The 20,136-nt window shown below is 36.8% G+C and overlaps 2 protein-coding genes and 1 long non-coding RNA gene across 3 annotated transcripts; 1 reads left to right on the top strand and 2 right to left on the bottom strand.

Annotated features, from left to right (window-relative positions):
* The first annotated feature begins 4,551 nt into the window (after positions 1–4,551).
* On the top strand, positions 4,552–6,011 carry LOC110916395. The gene is made up of 3 exons (XR_002579707.2): positions 4,552–4,757; positions 5,275–5,342; positions 5,917–6,011. It is a non-coding gene; the product is annotated as an uncharacterized LOC110916395 (long non-coding RNA).
* A 23-nt stretch (positions 6,012–6,034) lies between these two features.
* Positions 6,035–8,223, bottom strand: LOC110919434 (protein FAR1-RELATED SEQUENCE 5-like). The gene is made up of 4 exons (XM_022163701.1): positions 8,051–8,223; positions 7,716–7,977; positions 6,963–7,535; positions 6,035–6,820 (listed from the first exon to the last, which is right to left on the bottom strand). Exons 1-4 carry the CDS (start codon positions 8,221–8,223, stop codon positions 6,035–6,037), a joined length of 1,794 nt encoding a protein of 597 aa, XP_022019393.1.
* A 5,619-nt stretch (positions 8,224–13,842) lies between these two features.
* LOC110915265 (acyl carrier protein 2, mitochondrial) lies at positions 13,843–18,148 on the bottom strand. Its single transcript, XM_022159933.2, has 2 exons — positions 17,834–18,148; positions 13,843–14,279 (listed from the first exon to the last, which is right to left on the bottom strand). The coding sequence occupies exons 1-2, from the start codon at positions 18,053–18,055 to the stop codon at positions 14,103–14,105; spliced, it is 399 nt and encodes a 132-aa protein (XP_022015625.1). The 5' UTR covers positions 18,056–18,148; the 3' UTR covers positions 13,843–14,102.
* Positions 18,149–20,136: the final 1,988 nt, after the last annotated feature.

Below are 20,136 nucleotides of genomic sequence, written 5' to 3'. Positions count from 1 at the left end.
GAAAGGCAATCGAAAACAGTCTGGCAGGCTTCATTGATAGAATTCAAAACACAGTTCTATCAATGGTAGAAGATAGAATCAAGAAATTAGAAGACGACTCAAAACTTGAAAAGGAAAAACATGGAGGGAGAAAACCTTGCTCATACAAGGAATTCATGGCTTGCAAACCACCGGTATACAATGGGGAGGTTGACCCAATAGTGTGCCAAAGATGGCTAAGTGATATCGAAGGGGTATTCGAGAGAACCCATTGTGATGTAAATGACTATGTGGCCTATGGTACGGGTCAACTAAGAAATCAAGCAAAAGATTGGTGGGATAACAAGAAGAGAGAGATCGGTGCTGAGGCTGTTAAGATCATGACTTGGGATGAATTCAAGACGCCATTTCTGAAGCATCATAGCCCCAAAGCGGTTATGAATAAAATCAAGCAAGAATTCATGCAGCTCAGGCACAAAAACGAGACCATAGACAAGATCACGGCAACGTTTATGGATAAAATGAAGTTTTGTGATGATCTTGTAACAAACGAAGAACAAAGGATATATTATTATCATAACATGTTGAGTGCCGAGTATAGAGAGTTTATCACCCCTTCCAAATACGAGACCCTTACCGAGATTATAAATGCTGCTCGGGAAAGGGAAATAGAGCTGAAAAAGAGTATCGAAAGGGGTGAACGGAGGGCACCTGATGTAAATCCCAGCCCTACCAAAAAGGCACGAACAAGTGAGAGCTCAAAGAAGTCTGATACGAAAGGCGGGTCACCGGGTTGCAAAATTTGCGGGAAGGGCCATAAAGGCGAATGTCATTACAAGGATAAGCCTTGTCCTATATGCAAGAAAACGGGACATATAGCCTTATCATGCCCGGAGAAGGTAACGGTTTGTTACAATTGTTACCGAACGGGTCATAAGAAAGCAGAGTGCCCGGAGTTGGTTGAAAATAAGGGTGGGCAGGAACAGAAAGGTGAAGCCCCCAAAGCAAAGGCGAGGTCTTTTCAACTAACAGCCGCTGAAGCAAAGATTGAACCTGACGTGGTCTCAGGTATATTTACTATAAACTCGATTCCTGCACGTGTGTTATTTGATACGGGTGCGAATAAATCCTTTGTTTCATATGGATTTATTCGACATCCTTCATTTATTCTAACTAAATTACATGTGCCCTTAGAAGTAGAGATAGGTAATAATAAAAGTTTTATTGTTTGCGATGTATGTGAAAATTGCAAACTGAGCATTGACGATGAAGAATATTTGATAAATCTAATCCCGATGTCAATGGGAGAATTTCAAGTCGTCGTTGGGATGGATTGGCTATCTCGACACCACGCAAAAGTCGTGTGTTTCCGTAAAGAGATAAAACTGACATCTCCGAGCGGGAAACACGTCACCATCTATGGTGAAAAAGGAGGCAATCCCATTGTATGCTCAATGTTGAAAGCTCACAAGCTAATGAAGCAAGGATGCAAAGCATTTATGATATACGCAAATGAACCCGAAAAAGAATCACGAAAGATTGGAGATGTACCGGTAGTACGAGATTATGAAGATGTTTTTCCGGAAGATTTGCCGGGAATACCGCCCGAACGGGAAGTAGAGTTCGGGATCGAATTGATTCCGGGCGCGAAACCCGTAGCAAAAGCCCCGTATCGACTTGCGCCGTCAGAATTGCAAGAATTGATGTCCCAAATCCAAGACCTGCTTGACAAGGGATTCATAAGGCCGAGTGTGTCTCCTTGGGGCGCACCGGTATTGTTCGTGAGAAAGAAAGACGGGAGTATGCGCATGTGTATCGATTACCGGGAGTTAAACAAACTCACGGTAAAGAATCGATACCCGCTCCCGAGAATAGACGATTTATTCGACCAACTACAAGGTGCGAATTGGTTTTCCAAAATTGACCTTAGATCGGGGTATCACCAATTAAGGGTCAAAGAAGAAGATGTGCCGAAGACGGCTTTCCGCACGAGATACGGACATTACGAATTCCTTGTGATGTCATTCGGACTAACAAACGCGCCCGCGGCTTTCATGGACCTCATGAACCGGGTTTGCAAACCGATGCTGGATAAGTCGGTCATCGTGTTTATCGATGACATATTGGTATATTCGAAAAGTGAAGCTGAACACGCACATCACCTACAAGAAGTGTTAGAGGCCCTTAGACGAGAGAAGCTATACGCAAAATTCTCTAAATGTGCCTTTTGGTTACGAGAGGTACAATTTCTTGGCCACATTATAAGTGCTGACGGAGTACTGGTGGATCCGTCAAAGATTGAGGCGGTGTCAAAATGGAATTCCCCAAAGAACCCTTCTGAAATTAGAAGCTTTTTGGGACTTGCGGGATACTATAGGAGATTTATTCAAGACTTCTCCAAGATCGCGTCGCCACTAACCAAGCTGACCCGAAAGACAGAAAGATTCATCTGGGGTGTTGAACAAGAGAAAGCGTTTCAAACGTTAAAAGAAAAGTTAACTCAAGCTCCGGTACTAACACTACCGGACGGGGTTGAAGACATGGAGGTTTATTCGGATGCTTCACTATCGGGACTCGGATGTGTATTGATGCAACGGGGCAAGGTTATAGCCTATGCCTCGAGGCAATTAAAGGTACACGAACAGAAATATCCTACGCACGACCTCGAGTTGGCGGCGGTAGTGTTTGCATTAAAAATATGGAGGCACTACTTGTACGGAGTAAAGTGCACCATATTCACAGACCACAAGAGTTTGAAATACTTCTTCGATCAGAAGGAGTTGAATATGCGACAAAGGAGGTGGCTAGAAACGGTGAAGGATTACGATTGTGAAATACGATATCACCCGGGAAAGGCTAATGTAGTGGCCGATGCGCTGAGCCGTAAATCGGATTATACCCCAATACGGGTACGATCAATGCAACTGGTTGTGACTTCGAGCTTGCTTGAACAAATTCGAGAAGCACAAGATGAAGCTGTAAAGACAGAAAACTGGAAAAAGGAAAGAATTATCGGCCAAGTTAAGGACCTAGAGGTGGGCAGTCACGGCCTGAAGACTCGCTTTAATAGAATCTGGGTCCCTAACACATGTGGGGTTAAAAAGCTTATACTCGATGAAGCTCATAAATCCCGTTATTCCATTCACCCGGGAGCGACCAAGATGTATCACGACTTGAAGCAAAACTATTGGTGGCCCGGAATGAAGCGGGATACAGTGAAGTACGTGGAGAAGTGTTTGACGTGCCTACAAGTCAAGGCTGAACACCAAAAACCATATGGTAAACTTCAACCGTTAGAAATTCCGGTTTGGAAATGGGAGCAAATTACGATGGACCTATTGACCAAACTGCCTAAAACAAGTCGTGGTTTTGATGCTATTTGGGTAGTAGTGGATAGGTTAACCAAAAGCGCTCACTTTATTCCCATTCGTGAGACTTATACTTCGGAGAAAATGTCGGAGGTTTACACCAACGAGATCATAGCAAGACATGGAGTACCGATATCCATTGTGTCAGACAGAGATACCCGGTTTACTTCAAAATTCTGGCGTGAATTCCAAGAACAGATGGGAACTAAATTGTTCCTTAGCACTGCTTACCATCCACAAACGGATGGGCAGAGCGAAAGAACGATACAGACATTGGGTGATATGCTACGGGCTTGCATTATCGACTTTGGGGGTAGTTGGGATGTTCATTTACCTTTGGTCGAATTCGCATATAACAATAGCTATCACGCGAGCATTAAAATGGCCCCGTATGAGCTATTATATGGCAGAAAGTGTCGAACCCCGGTTTGTTGGGGAGAAGTGGGTCCGCGGGGGCTAGCGCCAACCGATATAATCCGAGCTACAAACGCTAAAATTGATATAGTTCGGGCACACTTGAAAGCGGCTCAAGACCGGCAAAAGGCATACGCAGATAAAAGAAAAAGGCCAATTGAGTTTCAGGTTGGCGATATGGTCATGCTAAAGGTTTCCCCATGGAAGGGTATCATCAGATTCAGAAAAAGGGGGAAGTTAAGCCCGAGATTTATTGGGCCATTTAGAATCACTGAACGGGTCGGTAAAGTGGCTTATCGACTTGAATTACCTGAAGAGTTGAGTGGAATTCATAGCACATTCCACGTATCACATCTTCGAAAATGTTTGGCCGACGAAACTACTCGTGTCCACTACGATGACATCGAGGTGGATAACAGCCTCAACTATGCAGTAAAACCAATTGCGATTTTAGATCGTAAGGAGAAAAGTTTGAGGAACAAGATAATAAGTCAAGTCAAAGTCAAATGGGAGCACAGAAAAGGGTCAGACACTACATGGGAGTCCGAGGAAGAAATGCGGCGACTCCACCCTACATTATTTGGTATGTAATTCGGTTTCGGGGACGAAACCCTTTTAAGGGGGGTGGACTTGTAACACCCCAAAAATATAAAACTTTATGTTAAAGCTATAAATTATTAATAAACGGGAATTTACTAACTAGGAACCTTTAACCTAGTTAGTTGATAGACTAGAAATAACTCATAAAGGTTAAAACCCATTAAATAAAGTGTGGAACAAAGTTGAGGGGCTGAAATTGTCAAAAACTAAAATCTAATTACCATTAGTAACCAAACACTCCAAATTTTGGAGTGTTGGTCGATCAGAGCAGAAGAAGGGGGCGACACCCCATTCCAAAACCCTAAACTCTCAAAAACCTCAAATTGAAAGCCCAAATCTGCTCTAAAACGAAATCTAAACATAGATTAGTGATCCTCATCACGAAAGGATTCTAAGGTATGTAAAAACTTGTGTTAATTTCTTGTTTGAATTTATCATGATGTTATGAAATCTGGAAAATTGTTGATGCATGAGTGTTATTTGGTTAATTTAGAATCAACTTGGTGTTTAGAAGTTAAATTCAACCAATTACATGTGAAATCATGACTAAATTCAGAAAACTCCATGAACACCTTGAAGGTGGGTTGTGGGTTTTACAAGGTGATGATGATTTCTAGGGTTCTTAGAGGTTAATCTAGTAAAATTGACCTTAGAAGATAGTTTCAGGAAAGAGGTGATGTTTACATGATATGTGATAGCTTAATTGAAGTTAAGTTGGCCAATTAGCAACTTATAAACATGAAAACAAATGAAATAGAAATTCTGCATCCATAATGTTCGATGAAATGCCTCAAAGAAGGTTTTAAAAGAAAACTGAATTGTAAAGTTTAAATGCATAAATACGAAGTATCACGAACGTGCGTTATGTGAGTAAAACATGGAGTTCTAAACATAAAGTGCTTGAACTCTTTAGGAAAAGAAGCCGGGGCATCTAGTGGACAAACCGGTGTGGACGCTCGTTTGAAGGGCTCGCTTTGAAAGGTATGTAACATGCCTTGTTACATTATGTAAATTTAGATCGTTGTAGTTGTTTATCAAGTTTCTAGTTAAATTGAATATTAGCATGAATGACGAATTTTAGCTCGTTGGTAGTTGCCATGAAGGAAGGAAATTCCGTAGGCAAGCCAAACGGGTCAAACAATCAAGTAAACATGATCTATATTCCGAACATGATAATTGATGTATGTAGTGGCTATAGTATGGTGTACTAGAAACATTAGACCTTTACTACATTGATAATGCAGGATGTTGAAATCCGAAAGTTGAAATTTTGGTTGAAATGCTCAAACCAAACAAAACCATGAATTCCCAGGTGCTACCGTAAATTACAGTGTCACCGTAATTTACGGTAGAGGGTTTTGATTTACGGAGGTTCTCTCCTGTGTTACGGTGCAACCAGAAATTTCCAGCACTCACCGTAATTTACGGTGGTACCGTATATTACGGTGGAGCCTGGAACACTTTTATTTTTCCTATTCTTTTAATGGGGAATTTAGTCTTTAAACCTTATCATTCTTAAATATCAAGAGCTAACGATCTAATTGTTGATTCTTAGGTGATTAGAAGTCAAGGATGGCGATCAAGCGACAAGATGAATGAACCGAACACTCCATTTCGAAGCTTCCGCTATGTTAAACTTGTTAAACAGTGTTTCTTTTGTTGAAATCAAAGTCTTAAACAACAATATTATGTTTTACTTTTGTTCTTAGTAGGCTAACTAGTAAAGTTTTGAAACTTATGTAAATTTTAATGGCTTTTGGTATAAAACAGATATTAAATCCTAGTATAAAAATAAGGGTGTAACACATGTCTTCTTCATCTTCGTCTTCATCGGCATCCTCATCTGTAGACGAGTCATCCTTAGTTGGCTTTCCTTTTTTTAAAGGGCAATTCCTTTTGTCGTGTTTTCTAACTCGTTTGCCACAATAATTACATTTCCTTCTTGGCTTCTTGGCAGCTTTTATTGCTTGTTCTCGCGGACCAATCGGTCTTTTGTGCTTCCCACAACCCTTGTTACGAATTTTCTTGGGTGCCGTACACGAGATCTCGTCCGGCTCAGTGTGGGCAATAACTTCTTGAATTGCTAGACCCTTTCTATGAATTTTTGTATCATAAGGAACTTCAGCAAATATCTTATCTTTAAGTGCCTGAATATGTGAGTCTAGTTCCTCTAGTTTGTCAATGTTGCCCCGTACACGATCTCTACACATGTCCATGTTTTCTACGATTCTTCGCCATAATACTGCACTCCTAGATTGGTCTACGGATAACCTGTTCTCCAAACTATGCACAACACCCGGAAGAGCATTCCGTCTCCATCTCGGGTGAATGTATCTGGCTGGGATCTCATGAATATTATGGCTTCTAAAGACACAAAACACGTGGCGACATAGATATCCATCACGAGTGAAACCATTGCAAGAACAAGAAACCGATAGGTCTTCCTTGTTAAAGGTCACCTAAAAAAAGGTGGTTGATAGGCTGGTTAGTATAACTTCAGTGAGTGATATACACTGATGTACATTAATAAAACATGACGAATAAAGAAATCTGAATACGAGATTAGGTAGTAATCATGTTAAGTAGAGCAATTTGGCTAACCTTGAACTCGTTTACAACTTCCTTTTCATGATCCAGATGTGCAACAGTAAAACAATGAATGCCATCAACCACGGACCGTTCGGCAATGTAACTAAATTCTGTACCATCGAAAATGTGCTTTTGAACCTCGTAGAAAATTTTCCTTGTATATACAACGTTCGCGTGACGCTCAATCCTGTAGGTTGTTTTGTATTTATCCGGGTTGGTAGTCTCAGTATGATTGCAAAGTTCCCTTTGCTTGTTTCTTAACCCATCGATGGACGTGTCATAACATAACATGAATTGAACCAGTGTATTATGTGCATTTGAGTCTGCTTTAAACATGTGGTTCGCACTTTCGCATCTGGATGTGGTTTTCATTAAAGTACTCATCGGTATTTCACGGAAGTAACCTGGGATCCATTGCTCCCGAATTACGAACATCTCTGTCAACCATTTATGAGACTCTAACCCATATTCTGCGATCAATGAATGCCACCTTTGCTCGAACGTCTCAGGTTTGATATAGACGTTCCAAACAAGCTTGTGAAATTTCTCCTTAATCTCTAAATTGGTCAAGTTGTCCCCCTTTATCTATTTTTTGGTAACCAGAAAAGAAAAAATAAAACAAAAATGAAAAAGTTAGCATATTCGAAATGAAAACAGGTAAGTGTTGCAAAATAAAGATATGGAAAAATGGACACCAGTGTATGCTGTTTTGTGTACACTAGTGTACCAAAAAAGGTTATAATCATAAAGATTGTAAAGAAATACCTTAGATGGTATCTTTTGAACTATATGCCACATACATAGCCGATGATGCGATTGGTTGAATACGTTGCTAACCGCTTGTTTCATAGCACAATCCTGATCGGTTAGAACCAAAAGAGGTTGTCTACCGTTATGAGCTTGGAGAAATTTTTGAAGAAGCCAAGTGTATGACTCGATTGTCTCGTTATGAAGTAGCCCAGCACCAAATATCGTGCATTTTTTGTGATGATCCACACCAGTAAATGGAACAAAAATCATATCGTACCTGTAAAAAAAATGAATTATAACACGTAAATGTAAATAACTAAAGACTCATAATATGGGAATTTATAACTTACATGTTCGTGTGGTACGTTGCATCAAAAGCCAAAACATCACCAAATGCTTCGTAATTCGATTTCGAAACATTATCACACCAAAAAATCAGCTGGAGTTCCGTGTCAACAATTTGGGTATCAAATGTATAATTTTCTTTGTTCTTGCATCTTGCGTTCATTTTGTCAACCAACATTTGGGCGTCTCTTTCACCAATGAAATCTCGTATATCTCTACCACAATTTTTATAGTCAACAACGGTACCCTAGACGGCATGATGGCCCCCTTTTATGACAACCTGAAGTTTGTGGGATTTCGTGGGACCAATGTTAGCATTACGGCATTTTGCTATAAACTCGGTGGTCGAAAAATCAAGCTTCCTCTTCTTCAGAGATAAATCAAGGTTATCAGGAGACGTAAAACCATGGTTATGTTGTTCTACCCATTTATATAATTCTATCTCACCAGTAGCCTTCAAACGTTTAAATTTCACACAGGCTTTACAGTCTGTAACTTTTGTGTTTGATCGTCTCTTAGGGGAAATATTATCAACTTCAGACGTATGACCATCGGTGTCTTTAGGCTTGTTGGCTCTCGAACACAAGACATATCGCAAATTCGTTATTTCTTTGTCGCCGATCTTTTGTTTCTTAGAAGTACCCAACCGTGTACAAAACCCCGCAAGTTGTGCATATTCCTCATACATTGCAATAGCAGCTTCAATCGAACTAAATCTCGATTTGACAACAGGTCTGAAACCCGGCGGAACAACTGGCGTCCAATACCTAGTGCCGTTAGGTGTTTCGTAAACATTGCTAGCAACTGACTCTGATAATTAATATAGAAAACAAGTGTAATTAATTAAGCATGAGAAAGTGAGTTATACAAATTAATGTATAAAAAAAAAGCTAGCAACATCCCATAAGTGATCAGTACATATTGTCTATAACCTACTGTTGTTCTGATATACAATATACATCTATAAAAAAATGCATCCAATATCTCAGGAGTGATCAGTGCATTAGTGTACATGCACATTGATCTTAACATACAAACAATTCAGTTACAACACGAAATCTGTAAACAAAACACTGAAATCTGTAAAACAAATCATGATAAACAACAAAAAACATAGTAAAAGAACACGGAATAGTTATCATTAAAAGCCATGCATATAAAATTAACGACAAAAGAACTGGACAAATCAGTACTACAAACTGTAATCGAAGATTCAGATGCAAAAAAACCGGAGAAAACATATAAAAAACTGAACCTGGACGATTCATGGTGGTGTAAAAAACTGGATTTAATTCATCTTGTTCGATTGGAGCTCGTCCATTCAAGCCGCTGCTAGAACCACCATCCATTATCGACGACGAGTTTGAGGAATTCTCAGGGTTTGAGCGTTTCAAAAATTGGATTAGTAAAAGAAATAATTTGAATATAATTATAAAAGATCACGTGTAATATGCTAGAATATAGGATTTGTAACCGAATCCATGATTAAAACCGTGATTTGTAACTGAATTTAATAAAAAAAAATAATCTATAAAATTCCAATCTTGCCCTAATGATCAATGATTAAAACCAATGGTTGAGATTAGTTCACAAGGTTCACAACCATGAATGTTGTTCACTCATGATCCCTAACCTATATATATATATATATATATATATTTGTATTTTTGGATGTCTAAAAACTTTGATAAGAGATGATAACCATTATGATTATATTGAAGATATCAACAGTCGGATAATTATAATCAAATAGAACCTTAACAACCAATGACCATGACTAGCAAAGTTTTTATTTGTATTTTTGTTAGAGTTAAGTATTGTTCCTGTTTCTGTGGTTTGTTATTTTTTTCTCTAACTTTAAGAAATTACATCTTTAGTCTAAAAGTATGCATAAAAGTAACACCAATGGCATGTGGGTTGAATGGGGTTAAAGTTTTATGTCATGCACGTGTGAAATGACAAAAAAAAAGGGGAGGGAGAAGACAGACGCGATTGGATTAGGGGCTAAATGAGAGGGAAAAGAAGATGAAAGTTGTCAACAATGAGCGATAAAGGGAAGAGGGTTCATGTTCAACCAAGATCTAGTATCACATGGATAAAGGAAAAGAGAGTAAGGGAATACAAGAATCATATGGATCAATAATAAAAACCCCATATGTATTGTTTATTGCATTGATAATAAACTTTAGTTGAAATAATAGCAAATAATATCTTTTAATAGTCATGATATATCGAGGTAACACAGAATTTTAATTCTCAAACAATACTAAGGTGAATTTGTTGGTAGCAAATCACGCATTTCAACACCAACAATAACAAGAATAAAACACAAAAAGTCAACACTATAAAACTTTAAAGTCAACCCATTATGAATAATCCGTCTCAAGTGACAATTGACTACAAAGTTACCAAATGCACAAATTGCAATATCTGACTTTATGTAGACTATAATAAATCATAATTACTCATAGAATAAGTTTGAAAGAAAGCTTGAATGTTCATATGATAGTTGTAAATTTGTTTAGAAACTTAGATCTCATCAATTTCAACACCAATAGGTCCCAAGAAAACCTAACATAAGCTTAGTTGCAGAAAAGCACGCATGAGACACGACCTTAGATAACCGACGATTGGATTAGGGGCTAAATGAGAGGGAAAAGAAGACAGACGTGATTGGATTAGAGGGGGGGGGGGGAGAAGACAGACGTGATTGGATTAGGGGCTAAATGAGAGGGAATGGTTCTAGTAACGTTTTGTTTACTAGAAATGGTTCTAGTAAATTTTTGTTTACTAAAATTTTTGTTACTACATAAATGATTGTAGTAAATTTGTGGTTACTAACATAGTCCTCATTTGTAGACTTTTGTGTAGTAGTAGTAGGTATGTTCAAATAAACGATACCGTTCATGATTTCTAATTTGCCAAAAGATGCCATACCAATCGATAGATGACAAATTTGAAGTAAATTGTCGATGAATTGATTTGGAAAATTGAATATTATATTCATTTTTGTAGTCATTTATTGACTAAAGTTTATGATAGTATAAATCATTTGATTTCGATATTAGTTAATCGATTATGTTTGTGTTTGTTTGTAAAAACAGTTGTTTATAAAAATGCTTAAGGAGATATTAATATAAATATTTCGAAGTAATTTAACAGTTAGAATAGAACATACATTTCCTTTTTATTTGACTAGGTAAATCTTTAAGTTGATTTTTCTAAGTGACCAACCCAACCAATTCTTTCCTACACGGCCTCCTGCCTAAACGGTACTTTTTATGGCTCCAGGGCTCCAGGTTTTGCAAAAATCTTTAAAGATGAACAAAGGGATAAAAAGGAAACTGATATTTATTCATAACTGTTCTTCCCTAAGGAAGAACTTCTTGATATTTACATAATATTCTCCTTTAGCAATGAGATTACTCACTAACACTCATACTAGTTAGAAAGAAAAAGTTGGAAAAGGAAAATGATACGAGAGAAGGGGATGGGGATTGGATGGATTAGAGGAGGGGGGGGGAAGACAGACGTGATTGGATTAGGGGCTAAATGAGAGGGAAAAGAAGATGAAAGTTGTCAACAATGTGCGATAAAGGGAAGAGGGTTCGTGTTGAACCAAGACCTAGTATCACATGGATAAAGGAAAAGAGAGTAAGGGAATACAAGAATCATATGGATCAATAATAAAAACCCCATATGTATTGTTTATTGCATTGATAATAGACTTTAGTTGAAATAATAGCAAATAATATCCTTTAATAGTCATAATATATTGAGGTAACACAGAATTTTAGTTCTCATACAATACTAAGGGTAGGGGGTATAATGCTCGGTGAGTGGCGCGGGGAGTGGGAGTCACCGATCGGTGACTATACCCACTTGATGAACATGATCGGTGAGTTGGAGAGAGGTGAGCAAAATCGGTGTAAAGTCACCGAATGATGGAGAAGGGTGATGGATGAGAGAGAGAGAGAGGAGAGAGGAACCAATCAAAAAATATATAACTCAAACACCCTAGGGTGATTAACCATACCCCCTGATTGAGTGCAAAATGAGAATTGGAATGGGGAGTTGACATGACATAATATTATTGGGTAGGATTTCACTCAATCACCCTAGAATGATTAATCATACCCTCCACTCTAAGGTGAATTTGTTGGTAGCAAATCATGCATTTCAACACCAACAATAACAAGCATAAAACACAAAAAGTCAACATAGAAATGTCCCTATAAAACCTTAAAGTCAACCCACTATGAATAATCCATCTCAAGTGACAATTGACTACAAAGTTACCAAATGCACAAATTGCAATACCTGACTTTATATAGACTATAATAAATCACAATTACTCATAGAATAAGTTTGAAAGAAAGCTTTAATGTTCATATGATAGTTGTAAATTTGTTTAGAAACTTAGATCTCATCAATTTCAACACCAATAGGTCCCAAGAAAACCTAACATAAACTTAGTTGCAGAAAAGCACGCATGAAACACGACCTTAGATAACCGACGATGTGCTTTTATTGACCAAAGGTGAGGCCTGTGAACAAGCACGTCCATCACTCAAATCAAAGGTTCAATAGTTAAAAAGTGGAAAAACGGTGACAAAGATAGAGGCGAGTAGGAGTTGTGTGATACAGATGAGATGAATGTTGCCATTGAGATGGAGTTGAGATGAAAATGATAGGTGAATTAGGTTATGTTTATTATGTTTATAGTTGTTTCTTTTCACTAAATTACATTTTGCATCCTAATATCTAGTTATCATTTAAAAAGTGACCATGGTTCTAAAAAACGTTTGAGGCGTGCGCCTCGAGGCGAAACGGCCAAAAAACTAGTCTGAACCTCATGGTGTTTTTAATGTATATGCGCCTCAGAGAGGCTGAGGCGCGATAGTTGTTTTTGATGATTTTGACTTTTTGTGTCAATTTCAAGTATTTCATGTTTTTTTAAGTGTGTTTTTGATGATTTTGATGAATCAATATCTAGTTATCATTTAAAAAGTGACCATGGTTCTAAAAAACGTTTGAGGCGTGCGCCTCGAGGCGAAACGGCCAAAAAACTAGTCTGAACCTCATGGTGTTTTTAATGTATATGCGCCTCAGAGAGGCTGAGGCGCGATAGTTGTTTTTGATGATTTTGACTTTTTGTGTCAATTTCAAGCATTTCATGTTTTTTTAAGTGTGTTTTTGATGATTTTGATGAATCTGATGATGAAATTAGTTAGTAGTATTATTTTTATAATATATATAATTTTATATTTATTTATTAATACCGCTTCGGCCTTACATCTTGTTTCGCCTCGAGACTTACGCCTTGTAAGGCGAAAGGAAAACGCCTTGAAAGTGACCATAAATTCTCTACTTTCTTTGTTTTTATTTTTTTATTTTTATTTATTATACACGGGTGTTGGGTTATTGTACAATATGTCGGTCATTCGACAAATTCAACTTTTGAACATGTATTACTTATAAGTTGTAAAAGATGTTTTTATATACTCGATCGTACATTAACATAATTTTTTATCTTGTTTTTTTTTTTCAAAATTTAGGTGTTGAACAATTAAGATTATATAAGTAATTTATAAATACTGAACAAATACGTAGTGCCTCGCGTACATGATCTGTACGCCTTCGCCTCTCCCCTCAGCTCTGGGAACCCTATCGCCTTGATGCACCTTGTGCTTTTTAAAACCAAAAAATCAGTATGGAAGTTAACCAACAATAAACAATCTGATCCTAAAGCTACCAGGGAATCAAATATTTGACTTTATTCAACAAGGCCAAAAAATGGGTATTCATCGAATAAAAAATCATCAACAAACTAATATCCCACAGTCGATAATCATTCCAAATAATACTAAAGTAATTTCCCAATACCTGGAATTATGCAAAACAGGAAGCAGCACTTAAAAGATCATACAAGGTATGCAGGTTTAGAGTGCCAAAAGAGGAAAATAGAAATACTCAAAAGAACAAATAGTCCCAAGATGCAAATACTTTTTGCGCATTTTAAATCAATAAAACAAAATAGTTGATGGCATACTGCTCTTATTTTGCCTGAGGATGAGATGCAATGAAGTCAACAGCAAGCTCAATAGAACTAATTTTGTCTGCTTCATTGTCAGGAATCTCAAACCCGAACTCTTCTTCAAGAGCCATCACGACCTCAACTGTATCTAAACTGTCTAACCCGAGATCATTTTGGAAGTGGGCAGTAGGTGTAACCTGCACAATACGAGGAATCTAGTTTCAGATTCAAGTGATAAGTATCATTTTCAGGACATAATTTAGTTCTCACTTGTCAAGTATGTACGAAAACTATATGTGGAAAATGAGCGGATCAGCCAGGTTGGGTAACGGGTCAGCCGAAAAAGAGAAAATTTTAGTACTTGTCAAAATGGGTTGAGTTGGTCCGACCCCCAAACACTTTTGTCTTTAATTTTATTGTACTCTAAATAAAATGTTTAATATATGATTAGAAAACTATATTGTTACAAAAGATAATTTCACAATTAAAATAAAGCTATTTAAAAGGTTTTGATGAACTGTTTAGTGTGAACACACTTCTGTTTTTATTGGCTTGACCCACTCAACCTGTTTTCATTCTAGCCCATATTACCCGTTATAGCCCAAATCGACCTAATTATCCATAATTGGGTATTATCTTGCCACCTTCAGTGACAAGTAAAGTAGTAAACCACCCTCTCCATACAAGAAACGCATTTTTTGCTAAATGAAACCATGAAACCCATCACAAAAATAAACATTAAAATAACAAAAGAGAAAAAAGAAAGAGATCATAAAGATGCATTTCTTCTTTCCTATGTTTAGAACCAATACTTATCTGTTTGTGATATGTATAAACTGAAGTCACATTCTTTACTTGAAAAGTGCACATTCTTTTTAAAAAGAATGTCAAATTTAAAAACTGATATTAGAAATCAAAGTTTTTTGACAAACAATATTCAATACACAAAAAACAATCTACAAAAGAATATGAATTCAACTAAACAACTAGACAACCTAAAAAACTGAAAGAACACCCAAACAAATGAAGCAAAGATATAACATAGACAAACCCAAGTGAAACCCATCATGATCAAGCATAAATAATAGTGAACCGCACTAGAGACACACATACACAAAAAAGTTCAATTTCAGCTGGTGATTGTACAATGTTATAATTACATTGTCTCATCATTGGGTCACGTAGGCAGTAGTACGAGTAACAGTGACCTTCTATTAGTCAAAACATATGGCAATTTAGTAATCTTTGAGAGAGTACAGAAGACTCAAAGACGTCATAACACAATAACAAAAAAGCATACAAATTGATGATGGCTACTATGTGAATATTTCTTTCATAAGTTTAACAAGTTGGGATAATTACATGTATCCCCCTCAAAAGTTGTTACAATATCAAATTTACCCAGCAAAAACATCATAATATCAAATGCACCCATTTCCAAGTGATGACATTTATACCCTTCCTTTAAATACGCCCTGCTTGTGGTGTACGCATATAATGCATAAATGTGTGGGCCCTCAGGGGGCAAAAGTGAAATTGCACTATTTTTAACGTTATTTTACTAATTTCGTGAAAATAACGTTAAAAGTCGGCGGACGACTAATCATGCATCATGTGGTGGCGTTGATAGCCGAAAGACAAGGGGTACATGCACAAATCAGACTTTGTCCCAATTGTTGAATGTTATGTGCCTCGTGTCCAAGGCTTGATACAAAACTACTATCGAGCCAGGGGTCTCGCTGGAAGCAGCCTCTCTAATCCTATGGGGTAGAGGTAAGGTTGTCTACACATCTTACCCTCCTCAGACCCTACCTTAGCTTTGCTATTGGTGGGATTTACCGAGTATGATGATGATGATGATGATACCCTTCCATTAAAACTTGCATTAAGATTTGAGAGTTTGAAGTTTATGAAAAAAAAATAAAAATAAAGGGTATTATGGTCCTATTTTAGATTGTATTTAATGAAATGGGTAAATATATAAATTAAAGTATTCTGAATGGGTGTATTTGATATCAAACTTTCGGTTGGGTGAATATGATACTATGCAAGTATTCAGGGGCACATCTGAAATTGTCCCTAACAAATAAAAATATAAAACACCACATGATGTGATTTGAAAAATACTACTCAACAGCATATGCTAAAAAATGAATCAAAAGCTGTCTCAAGTTCACAATAATTGTTCTGAGAAAAGAAATATGCGCCTTTTAAGATCTTTGCAATAGCAAAATGACTAGCATTGTATCTACTACATAAAAAGTCACAAATTTACTACAACATGAGTTTATTACCTTTCCCCATCTCAATCCCACATTCCCACCTACTCTAAAACGCAACCATAATAAAGAAGAGGTGCTTCTAGAACTTAAGAAAAAAAGATAATTCCATTCCAGGGATTACCCAAAGAGATGAAAAGCACCATATATTCATATCTAGAAGCAATACATACAAACAAAAAAATAGGTTTGCCTAACTGTAACCTATTATGCACTTTAATATTAAACACATGCCCAAGCTCTTGCCTAAGTAATAGATAGCTATTGCCTGTATACTGCTTCTAAGAATAAATGAATGTTGATGCATCCTTATTAGGGGCTGACCCAGGCATTAAATATTAAAATTAGTAATACACCTCCAAATAACAAAGGTAACCAAAAGGTTAAGAAACTCGATTTTCCAATAACCAATACTCATATTAGTTTAGCACAATCCATTTCAAACATTTACATCTATAGTACATACAAGTAAACTAATCATACAAAAGAAAGAGAAAACACGAATTGTTGTCAAACTTTTAATCTCTTCATCATCTGCCTTTGATTAAACCAAAGGCCATCCTATTCACATGCTAACCTGCCCATGATTTTACTTTTCTACAATTAACAAATACATGCCTACTGTTGGTCTAAATACGAATTGGAAACCAGAAGGAGCACATAATCAACTCGCTTAACCGACAATCAATACTACCTTTAGGTTTTAGCCATGGTTTTAAAAAACGTTTGAGGCGTGCGCCTCAAGGCGCGCCTCAAGACGAAACGGCCAAAAAACGAGTCTGAGGCGCGCCTCATGGTGTTTTAATGTATATGCGCCTCAGAGGGGCTGAGGCGCTAAGAAAGCTGCGCCTCAGGGGATTTTGATAGTTGTTTTTGATGTTTTTGACTTTTTGTGTCAATTTCGAGCATTTCCTTTCTTTTTTAAGTGTGTTTTTGATGATTTTGATAAATCTGATGATGAAATTAGTTGGTATTATTATTTTTATAATATATATAATTTTTATATTTATTTATTAAATACCGCCTCGGCCTTACGCCTCGTTTCGCCTCAAGGCTTACGCCTCGTGAGGCGAAGGGAAAACGCCTCGAAACTCGTTTCCGTTCTTTTAAACCTTGGTACCATACATACGAACATTGAGGCAAGGGCTTGATTTCGAAGAAAAACACATTCTGCTTACAGCTTATAAGTCACCTTAGACACATTTTTCTCTTTACATAAATATCTGTGTGATGTAAATTATTTAATTTCACAGTGATAACTAATTAAATTAGCACATTGACAAACCAAACCCATGCTTCCTTAATCATTATTCAAATCAAAGAATAACATAGCTAATTAATCCACTTCATTTCATACACACTTTTCATTCCAAATCCCATTCAAACAGTCACACAATCAACAAAAACATAGAAACCCTAATTTAACATTTCACCTCTAGAACACAAACACCGATTCAAATTACTTTATATACCTTAGACGGATCAACTTTCTGGAAATTTTTAACGCAGGTAACCACTCGATCGGTGACCTCTGACTTATCGAGAAACGATCCTCGAACTTCCTCGGAGAAATGGCGCCGGAACAGCTGAATCAGTCCTCCTCCGATAGCGCTAGGGTTTTGAGCGGAAGAAGATTGAAGAGCTGGTGTGACGTTCACACGTAGGTACTTGAGGAGTGCGTTTCTGGCCGCCATTGATGAGATTGAAATGTGTGATCTGAGTGTGTGTGTGTGTGTAGAACCTTCTTGCTCGGTGTGGCTGTATAGGGTTTTACGTTATACCGGGTGTATTGAGGCCTTGAGGGTTATTCTAAATCTTTTATTACTCCCCCGTCTTTTGTTGAAAGTCATTACTGACCCTTGTAGTTAGTTATTGATTGTAAGGGGGTGTTCGGGTTGAGTTTTGAAAATAGATTATGCGTTTTGAATAATCAGAATCAGATAATTAGCTGTAATAAAACGTGCTGCAGAAAGATAGTGTTTGGATTTGATTATGTTGTTTGATATCACAACAATCAGATAATCAACATTGTTTGGATTTGATTATGTTGTTTGATATTACAATAATCAGATAATCAACTATTTGAGTGTTTGGCAAGTATATATATTTCAAAAAAATAAATAAGTGAAAACGTAAAAAATCAGTTTTTGGATTATCACGTTTTCCTGCAGCAAGGGGTGACCTACTTATGGATTATCACGTTTTGAACTCTACAAAACGTAAAAAATCACTTTTTATTAATTTTTTTACTAAACACTCAAAATAGATTTTTTGCAATTTCAAAACACAATAATCAAATAATCAGGTTGAAAACGCAATCCCAAACACCCCCTAAGTCTATAATAAATAAAATAAAATAAAATAAAATAAAATAAAGAGTGAATTGTAAGTTTTGTTCTTTATTTTTGTACTCGATTTCAAAAGGCGTCCTTTATCTTTAAAATTGACGAGTTTTGTACTTGATGTTTTAAAATCATGCACGTTTTGTCCTTTGGTCCTAACCCAGTTAAGTTTTTTTTGTTAAATCATATTACACAAGGGTACTTTGGTCTTTTTACCTCTTTATATAAAACTATTTTAACAAATAAAACAAAAATAAATTTAAAAGATTAATATATATATATATATATGGGAAGGTTCAAATGAAAACCACTAGTTATCGCGAAAACTCAAAAACTAACTAAAAAAGGCTAAAAAACATACCAATTTTTTTTTTGCATACCAATTTTCGCTATTTAAATTATATAAAAAAACTTTTTAAAAAAATTATAGTGCACATGTGTAATAGTACACATGTGAATTATTACACATGTGCACTACAATTTTTTTTTTTATTTTTTTATATATAAAAACTAGCGATTTTTAATAAAATAAATTGTAAAAAAATTGGTGTGTTTTTTAGGCTATTTTTAGTTAGTTTTTGAGTTTTTCAATAAAAGTAGTTTTCGTTTGAACCATCCCCTATATATACTGTCTGCCCCCATCTCTCTTCTCACTACATCTATCTTTACCCCATCTCTTTCGCTCTGTACATCTCTCCCTGCCTCTCGCCACCAGTCGCCACCATCAACAACCACAACCCTCCACTCTCAACATCACCACCACACCACTACTATTCTCCACTAACCACCGCCATTTTTCTCCGCCAACCACCCCCCCCACCTGCCACCACTGCCGGAACACCACGGTTCTCTATCAATTTCTTAGAACTTGAGCCCTAAACTTCATCGTCTCCTCTTTTCACCCCCTCTTGAGGCCAATTGTGGAGGTAATAGTCTGTCGGGTTTCAGATCTAGGCTTGCAGATCTAAACAGGTGTCGGCGGATTTTAGGGGTGGTGTAGGAGTCAATCGCCTGAAAGTTTAGGATTTTAGGTGTGGTGTAGGAGTCAATCAACGGATTTTAGATGTGGTGTATGGTTCAATCGTCGGGCTAGTTTGAACAGAATGCTTGTTGATTTTCAAGAGAAGGCTTGTTGATTTTCAATACATTTTTACGGAAGGTTTGATTCAATCGCCATAAAGTTTTGAACAAAAACAAGAAAGTTTTGAACAAAAACAACAAAATCAATTTCTAGCTCTAGAGTTCAACGTGCATTTTGATTATTTGAGCACATAAACGGTGGTATTGGGTTTTTTTGAGAAGTATGATGATGGGTGTAGATGTGGATGACACACTGTGCAAATAGAAGTTTTATTTATATAATTACATATTTTTATAATTATTTTAAAGTTTATTTAAAGTATTTTTTTTAATAAAAATGTTGGGAATTTAAG

Source organism: Helianthus annuus, chromosome 16 (genome assembly GCF_002127325.2).
Source record: "Helianthus annuus cultivar XRQ/B chromosome 16, HanXRQr2.0-SUNRISE, whole genome shotgun sequence".
Classification (NCBI taxonomy): Eukaryota; Viridiplantae; Streptophyta; class Magnoliopsida; order Asterales; family Asteraceae; genus Helianthus; species Helianthus annuus.
This window is presented reverse-complemented; position numbering and strand designations above follow the sequence as displayed.